Source organism: Myotis lucifugus, unplaced genomic scaffold (genome assembly GCF_000147115.1).
Source record: "Myotis lucifugus unplaced genomic scaffold, Myoluc2.0 scaffold_130, whole genome shotgun sequence".
In the NCBI taxonomy this organism is placed as follows: domain Eukaryota; kingdom Metazoa; phylum Chordata; class Mammalia; order Chiroptera; family Vespertilionidae; genus Myotis; species Myotis lucifugus.
Window position 1 is genome coordinate 767,973 of NW_005871178.1, and position 9,391 is coordinate 777,363.

The 9,391-nt window shown below is 46.0% G+C and overlaps 1 protein-coding gene across 1 annotated transcript in view; it reads left to right on the forward strand.

Moving 5' to 3' along the window:
- The window catches only part of SMARCA2 (SWI/SNF related, matrix associated, actin dependent regulator of chromatin, subfamily a, member 2), a 167,559-nt gene that overhangs the window by 144,631 nt on the left and 13,537 nt on the right, over window positions 1-9,391 (forward strand). The window contains exon 27 of the mRNA XM_014460338.2: window positions 2,853-2,906. Coding sequence (XP_014315824.1) covers window positions 2,853-2,906 — 54 coding nt within the window. The remainder of the gene's footprint in view (window positions 1-2,852; window positions 2,907-9,391) is intronic.

A 9,391-nucleotide genomic window follows, 5' to 3' on the forward strand; every position in this document is an offset into this window, starting at 1 on the left:
CTCTTAACCATTATTAGCAGAAGCAACCTACACACGCTGTCTCAGGATGTAATTAGTTTGCAACTGGACACTTGAACACATCTGAAGCGTCTCTGTACGCTTTCTATCCACTCTCCTTATCAGTGGCTTTTGTTCAGCCTTTATTATGCCTTGCTTTCAAATCCGAGCATTGTTCTCCTTCCCAAAGAACCTGGAATCCGCAGATGAGGTCATTGTCACCTCCTCCCTCCATCAATTGTTTGAAGACTTGTAGCAGGAGTATTTGGTGAGGCCTGGGCCTGTGGTTGCGAAGGGTTTGGACTTGAGGTCCACCAGCTTTGAGAAAGCGCACAGGGAAGCAGTGGGAAAGGCGGGCAGTATCTGCCCGGCCTATCTGATTGGACTCAGCCCTGGTACATGGTAGAGTGGCAGGGGTGACAACCGCAGGGCTTCTCTCTCCTTAGGGCTCCTCAGGCTCTGCTCTCTTTCCTGAACATGGACTGTCTTCTTGCCCCTTGTTTTAGTAAGCCCTGATTCTATCTAAGAAGGTGGCAAGCCTTAGCTTGTTGTGAGTCCTACCTAGCTCTTTTCACGTTGTAGAAAATCATCCATTCATTTATTGCATTCCCCCTCCCCCCCCTCATTTCCAGCCCTGCACTGCTCAACAGGGCCAGAGGTGCCTGCTGTCCTCCATGGGCTCACCATGTGGTGGGATGGCCCTCGTAGCCCATGTTACTGAACAGGCAGTGGACTGGGGAATTCAGGGAAAGGGGGGTGGGGGGTCATGTCAGTTCATTATATGAGGCTACAATGACATCTCATGTTTATGGTCACGTTTAGGTGGAAAGTGATATATATGTACTCATGTAATTCCTATATATGCTGAAAAGGCATTAGTTAGCATCTCATTTTGAGTAAAGCTGACTGCTGTTTTGAAGGCTCACAGGTAGTCCACTCATTCTTCAGAAGGGATGGACTCTTATTAAAAAGCATTGCATTGTTCCAAGATTTTTCTCCAAAGTGCTTTACCTGGAGTGCATTTAGGCGCTTGCTGTGTGAAAGGCTTTCCCGAGTTGACCTTCATCCCGAGGCTTCATGAGATAGACTGTTCATACCAGTTCATGTTGTCTTTTTAAAATACACTTGAAGTAAATACATTCTTAAAGCCAAATCCATACCATTAGGTAATACTCTTTTTTGTCGCTTTGGGGTTTTTGTTTGTTTGTACTTTTTTTGCCCCAAGCCAGTCAGACTGCTGACCTGCTGGGTAGGTCTGTCCCCAGGTGCTCCTTACCAGCCCCATTTAAAATTACTCTGCCGGGATTTCCTTTGTTCAGAGCCTCACATACCCAGTGAGCTGTCACTTCTGATACTCTCAAACCGCAGAACCATGCCCATCTCTCCTCAAACGATCCGCATTGTGGTCTGTAGAATGTCTCAGACAGTATTTGTCATTTGCAGGTTTCTCTGCCTTCACTCTTACACTTTCGGAGGCGGCACAGTCTATTATGGCTTCTGTATCCCCTTGGCTAACACCGTCATCAATTCAATATCCCCAAAGTGCAATGTTGAAAGCATTTCCCATTCCGTAACTTACTCCTAACATGCACTCAGATACCAAGTTTCCTCCACGCACACGCGCGCACACACACGCATCTCCCCAGCGCACCCCTCCTCTGCCTCCTGGTGCACTGTCTTCCTCGGACCCCTCCCATCACTGGCCTGGCCTGGTCTGGGACAGCGTGTCCTGCCTGTGTTCCCCGTCTCCAGTCTGCCCGTCATTCTGCCTTCCTCCTGGATACTTATCTGAGCACATCACACTGTCACTTAAGAACTTTCAACAGCTTCCCATTGAACATTTCAGTAGCCTGCCTGATGGTCAAACCTCTACCCTGGGAAAGACGGTCTGCCACCCCTTCTGTTTCAGACATTCCAGCTACTTCTCCATAGCCTGCACTGCTCCTGCGTTTCTCTGTCTGGGCTTTGCCGCTCGGCAAGGCCTCCTCCCCTAGGGCCGCACTGGCAGCGGCTCTAAGGAGGGATGTCTAAGTGGCCATGCTTGGGCCGTGTGGGCCAAAGGGCGCCCAGGGTAAGATCTTGCTGGGGCGGGGGGTTTTCTCAAGACTTGTCACACCTGTCAGCTACTTCTCTGCCCCCACACAAAGGGACACAAGCACAGCAGTTTCCCAATCCTCAACGGAAGAGGCTCCCTGGAACCCCCAGAAAGGACTAAAGACCCCAGGTGCTTCTTTCTGGTCCTTCCCAGTTGAGGGTCATTGGCTCCGTGAGCTGTTGGAATGGAATGGAGTTCTGAGAAGTAGAACCCACTCCCTAGATGAGGTTCAGAATCCGGGGTTGGCAGTTGTTTGAGGCTCCCTCTCTGTGCTGGTGCCGTAACCAACTTCGGCCTCTGTTCAGTGTTCGGGACAGCTTTCCGAGGTAAGTATTAGCCCCGTTTGCCAATGAGGAGCTAGACTGGGCTAAGCTAAAGCTGCTTTCCTCAGGTCTCCCTCTGCTTCCGGAACAGTGGATGGAGTGTGCGTCCTAAAGGCCACACAGAACATGTGTGGAGAGAAATGGGACCAAGTAGTAGGCATTTCCGTGTTTGAGAGAAGCTGGAAGCTGGAAAAGTCCCAAAGAAGTTAGAAAATCCTCTTTCCCCCCATTTCTGAAGAAGTATATATTTTTTCAGAATGATGTTCCAAACGTAACCCCGTGTGGTCTTCCCAACCTTCCCGTGAGGTGGGCAAGGCAGGTAGGTGAGGCAACTGAGCCGTGGAGAGTGAAATGAATGACCCAACCTAGGAGGCAGGAGCCAGGCCGGACGGGGACCCAGGTCTTCTGACGCGAGTGTTCTTTCTACTCTACCGCAGGTGTAACGTGGAGAAGGTGCCCAGTAATTCTCAGTTGGAAATAGAAGGAAACAGGTCAGGATCTGTCTTGTATTCCCGTGTCTCTAAATACAGGTATCCCTTGCTACGCCAAACCCACCGATTCCTAAGGCGTCGGAAACGAGCCTCTCCAGCGCCTCCCGATGGTCCCTCCTCGGAGTGCGGGGTGGCGGCGGCAGATACCCCGAACCCCCGCTGTGGCTTCGGGGGGCTGTGTGCAGTGTTTCCATTTGGGGTGTCCATTCTCTGAATGCACTTCTGACCAAGGCGCCCCCAGCACCTCAGCCATGGTTTCTGTTGCTTCCCCCTCCCTCTGCGCGCAGCTTCTGTCTCACCCTGCGGGCCTCTGCTCTGTGCTGTGCTGCTTTAGAAGCTCGGTGGAGAGCAGCGTGGCGCTTGGATCTCCTGTGGTGGGTGCGCTGTGTCTGGCATTCTGGAGTGAAATCCTGCTGGGTCGGGTTCAGGGTGTGACTTCTGACTTACCTGTCGCCTGTGGTCCTGAGTGTCCTGAGCCAGCCTGTAACCTGTGTGTGCCTTTGCTTCTGTCGGATGGAAAGCAGAAATGCTTTTCTCCTAGAGATCTTGTGAGAACGTCATGGTGCCAGCTGAGAGGGGGAGAGGGTTTGCTTGATTTACCAGGGTTGGGAGTTGTTACGAAGATATTGAAGGTAACATTTCTTTTCCCCTTGCTGTCAGCCTGTACCTTTAAAAAAATATCTATATGATACTTAACCTCTCTATTCCACATTTGTCTAATGTGCTTTATGGCATCCCCCTCCCCAACTAGGTTAGGATCCCATTTAGGGCAAGGAGGAAAAAGAACGGAAACAAGCTGTGTTTCAGGATGAATACCGATCACCAGCTGTGGCTTTGTCCTGTACAGAAGGAGGTTAAACATGGGGGTGACTTGTACCTACCCACAACCTGTGTGGAGGTGAAACTATTGGGCAAGATTGCCCTTTTTTTTTCTCCCTGTTGGTGTTCAGTAAATATTTACCAATCCTGGAAGCCAGACACACCATCCATAGTGTGTACTGAGAGACGTCAAGAATTGTGCTCTGTTTTTGCCTCTATAACAGAGAACTCGGTTTGGATTTGAATTTTGGGATTGAAACAATAAATACTTGACTTTATTATATGGGCAGTTTAAATAATGAACCAACATGGGTAAACACCTCTACCCTACAAAAGAGAAAGGAGGCTTTCAGGTCTGAACGGTACTAAACACCCAGCCCAGGGAACAAGGACAGACAGCTCTTTTTCCCTCTTCCATCAGCTTGGGCATGTGACCATGGGAAGTGGATTTAATAACCACTTTAAAGGGTATTGCAAGCCTCCAGTGTCATGCCTGGGCTTTCTGAGGAGATGCCGTGACTGCAGGTAGTTGGGACGTAGATAAATGCATCTTTATGGGAGACGTGTGGAAGCTGTACTTTCCAGAGCCATAGCAAGGGGCTGGTGTTTGCTTCCTCAGGGCTCTGGGTCTCTTTTGTCCTTGATTCTCACATATGTTTCCTTTCCCCATTAGCCTGAGTTTACAAATTCGGAGGTTGTATTCTGATGAACACATTTTAAAAATTATTTTTTAATTCCTTTCTTCGTGTGTTCAAAGGTACTGAGCATTTTCTGTCTCAATCCCTGTGCAAGTATTAAGGATGGGAGAGAAATGAAAGAGCTCTATAAAGTAATAATGGATGCAGATTATGAGTAGTATATGTATATGTATATGTATATGTATATGTATATGTATATGTATATGGTGGGAGGGGAGGAATGGGGCAGGGATAGGGGAAGCTTTGAGTGAGAATTCCCCCAGGAGACCGTGGCAGGGAGGAGGAGGCAAAGGTACTCAGGCCCATATGTGCAGGCAGCTGTGGAAGATGGAAAAGCCAGGACCCTTTTAGGGCCGCTCAGACCTCAGTAGGACGGGGCCATCAGGCACAAGGGAAGAGGGACATGGCATGGGACGTGATAGTAGGTAAGTTGACGAGAATAAATCCTTAGAGGTGTGATTGACAGGATTTAGGGGCAGACTAGATGTGAGAGGAGGAAGATAACTTGGATCTCTGTCCTGAGTGGTAAGTGAATGTGGTTTCATTTACAGAAATGCAGGTAAAATGAAAATGTGGCACATGCATGCCTGTGTGCGTGCGTGCTTGTGTGTGTGTGTGTGTGTGTGTAGCTACTCAGCCCCACATACTCCATCCCAGGAAATCTAAATTTTCTCCATAGCTATTAACAGCCCTTGACGTTGTGATTATGTTGTTAGTATTGACTGTCCCTTCAGGACCAGCCAAGAAGCTCTTTTAGATAAAATTTATTTTGAGCAGTGTTGGCACCAGACAGTCCATATTTCTTTAAATGCGGTAGAGGGGCTGTGACTTTGGAGCTCAGGCCCAGGCATTTTGCACTTAGCACCCTAATTAGATTATAGAGAAATGACCATGAAACAGTAATGTGACCAAGTGGATACACCTTTCCTGTAGCATCTTGGAGAATTCCCAGTGCAGTTAGAGGCTCTGAATGTAAAGTAAGCTGTTGAACCATATTTAATCCAGTGTTTCCCAAACTCATTTGACCAATGGAACCCCCACCCCACACCCCCCACACACATACCCTTTCAAGGAACACTGTTAGCAATTCATTAAGCTTATGTTCCACGGATGACACTTTGGGAAATGTTGACTATATGCTCAGTAGCTGCATTTAGTCCAGAGAGAATCTGCTCAGGGAGACCTGGATTCTAGCACTTTATTTTGCCCTCGTTATAAATAATGATACTTTCAGGTGTTTACTGGAATAGACTTCTTTGACCCCTGGTGACTTGACATTTATTTATGTTGCTCAGCCAATTATACCCACATTCAGCAGGTGGGCAGGCCACAAATAAACTTGGTTTGTTTGCTTTCCGAGGGGCAAGAGGCCTCCCCAAGGCTTCCAGCATTAGCCTGGCCCAGAAACAGAGGGTCTCTGCCTCTCCAGGCTGCAAGGCCTTCCCAGTAAAGGTGGTGTCATTTACATGAATGGCCTCTCCCGAGGGGGGAAGGAGTCCCAGCTGGAAATAACAGAACTCATTTTCTTACTGTCGTATAAACTGTCTTCACCACAACAACTCCATACATGTTTTCATCAAAAATGGATTGCACTGGAAGATGACAGTTATTGGGGCATCTACAGGGGTGGGCAAAAGTAGGTCTACAGCTGTTTGTACGGAAAACAATACAATAAATAGTCATACGAGAATAAATTGTTTCGTGTGCTCACAACTGTAAACCTACTTTTGCCCGCCCTGTGTGTGCTTGTATATTCATGGGGGCGAGGGGGGTCTGCCTCATTCCTTTAGAATCACACCTCATGGGTGTTCCTGAAGAATTTACTAAAAGGGCCATTACAGGAAAAAGCAATGCTCCACAGCCTGCTGTGACCCACCCACCCCTTTAACAAAGGGACGCTTGGGGTTTACCGCTCACGTGTAGAAGCATTTGATTTTGTTTGCCTGCAAAAGCTTGATGCTTTCGGGTTGGGTCACAATTCAGCCAAAATCTTGGAAGCATCTTTTTACCTTTATGAAGTAGAGGCCCAGGGTAAGATCAGAGGACCGGACAGGCCGTGGAAGGCAAGGTGGGTCCTCACCTTTGGGAAGGAGGGCGTCCTCTGAGTGGCGTCCAGATCTACAGGTTGAGGTGACGAAAGTTGGCAGAGTAGCTGACCAAGGACCCAGCAGGCCTTCAGCTGTCACTTTAGACAGATGGACAGTTAGAGAGCTTTCCGCTGTTAGGAAATGTTAAGTGAGAAAAAGTGAAGCATCTAGATGTCCTGAGTTGCTATTTCTGAAAAGTCAAGTGATAGATGATCTAACTTCTCAAGTGTCTCATCAGAATGGTTAACTGGACAAGCAAACAGGTGATACTCTGTGAACCCAGTGTCCTGCTGAGCACTTCTGATTTGCAGTTGTAAGTTCAATGAGAGGATTCTGAATAGAAACTCTGTAGTAGATTCTGACCGTTGCAATATATTAAAAATTTCATAGAATTATCCTGTTTTATTTATTTGGCTTTGTATGTAGAGTGAAAAGGTGCTAATTGGTGAAATGGGATGTTCATGCTGATATAAGGATGGGGCACAGGTCCCTTAGACAGCATTTCTCTGAGAAAAATCAGATTAGACTTTTGACTTACAGCATATTTTCAAAGAAGGTCACCCAATAAAAAGTGTTTGAGACCTACCTTATTTATGGATGATAATATGATTCCAAATTACAGCAGGTTGTAAGCCTTTATTTTTTTTCAATAAGACATTATTTATGTTTATTTATGCTCTGGCATATAGTTAATGCCTTTTTAAAAACCTCGTTGAAGTCCTGCATTTAAAATGTAATATCCTATGTGGGTGGGGGTTTTTTCGGTGAACGTTCTCATAACAAGTATATATTATTCTTTAAGGCACATAATTTTAAAATAATTACAAACTATACATATAAAATTATATGTACACATACATGTATATAATTATGTGTGCGTATGCACATAGATATACACAAAATACATGTGTGTGCATATACACATGTAAAATATCTATCCATAAAATTATATGCAGCTACATTTTTAGCTGAGAGTAGATTACCAAAAGTAAAACCATGCTTCCAAGTGTGATTGTATTTAAGGCTCTGGATACAGCCTCGGTGCTTTTCTTCTTGAGCTGGCCGCGCCCCTGTGGTCTCCTTACATCAGGCTTTACCTTGCAGTAACCTGATGCAACCTTATTTTTGTTGACAACTCAGGCACATCATATACCTACAGTCCTTAACATAATGCTTGGTCATTTTTACACCCACCAAGTCCACTACCAGAAGCAGGCCTGCCCCATCCATTCTGTTTTGCTGTTTATCTCGTATACGCTTCACGAGTCCTGGAGGTCAGATTTCCAAGCTTGTCAGGAATTATCATCCGTCAGCACCCAGTAAGATTCAGAGGAGAGATCGCAGCAGTGAGTACGGAGCGCAGGTGCAGGTGATACCTAGTTTGGGGCTGGCTAGGATGTCCAGGGTCTTTCTGGTTAAGTGGGCTGCTGCTCTGATCGGCGTGCATGTGTCAGTGACATGTATGAAAGAAATCTCCCAGGAATCTGACCCTGAAAAGCAGCAGCTTGCTTTCACCTACTAGCCTCCAATGTTGACCCAGTTTTATAGTTGTTCCCACATGATTTCCTGGGTTGGATTCCTTTAGGACTGTAATAACTTTTCTGTAAAAGTCTTCCAACTCCAAGCGGTCTTCTAAACCATGACATCATTTTCTTAGGCAAGGTAGCCACGTTTTTACATTCATTAAATAAAACCTATCTCAACTTTAGTTAAAAATCTCTTTTTCACAAGTAGCTATTGGGAGTGCTTGTCAATAGATTAGTTTGGGCAGATAAAAAGAAAAACCATAAAGCAGCAAAACAAAAAGAAAGATTCACCCAGTATCATATATTCTTGGTTTGAGCTTGTTGGAAAGCCATAATATTTTAAAGGAGTCGGTTTCCCAGCTGGCATTTCAGTCTTCTGCACTCTTCCAACTATACCTAAACTATAATCAGAAGTAAAGTTGATGCAGATGTAATGTTTATAAGGTGTGCATTCATCATTTTTGAATCACAGTAGTATAGATATGGAAACTATTGCCGTTGGGTTTGTGGAGGTAATGGGAGAAATATTGGTTCCCAGATGAGGCATAGCAGAGTAAATCTCAAGAGTGTGTGTGTGTGTGTGTGTGTGTGTGTGTGTAAGCTATACATGCAGGGTTTCAAACCACCATTGAGACAGCGGCATGTAGGGCTTTAGCATCTCACAGCATGGCATCATGGCCCTGTGTCCCTATGCCCACTGGCTCTATGGAGAGAAGCTGTGCTTGCCCACCAGCACCAGGAAATTCTGTTAAGTGCAGTGGGTTCCTTTAAATTTTTATTTCAGGTTACGCTTTGCCCCCTCCCCCCACCTTATATCTTATCAAGGTCACGTTTCTTATTTTGTGATAGATCACTGTATAAAGTAGATCTGAAGTTACAGGCCATCAGTGGAATCCTTTTTTGGAAGAGGGGAGTGGGTATCACTTTGGTGATGGGAAGCAATTTATACTTAGGCCTCAAATTGTGTACAATGACATAATGGAAAATGCCTTGGGGGTAGGGTAAGCATTTCAACAGAAACAGAACACCTTCTGCAAACCACTGTACAATTAGTCCATTGTTCTGTACTTTAAAAAAAATACATAACTTTCCAGCACTGGGGGGGAAAAAAGCACTTGAAAAGGTATATTGAAAAAGCCTTTGCTTGGCTTAAGTTGATAAAGAAATGCCAAGATTCAAAACTATCAGGCAGCTGCACTTCCACTTTTTTTCTTATTTTCCCCCCCATTTACTTGAGGGAAAAATACGTTAACTGCAGCGATTCCTTAACGAGTGGTCACAGCGACTCGGTGCGTCCTGTAGGTTATGTGCCCCAGGACCGCCTGGCATGTCCTCCTCGCTGCCCGTCAGATCCA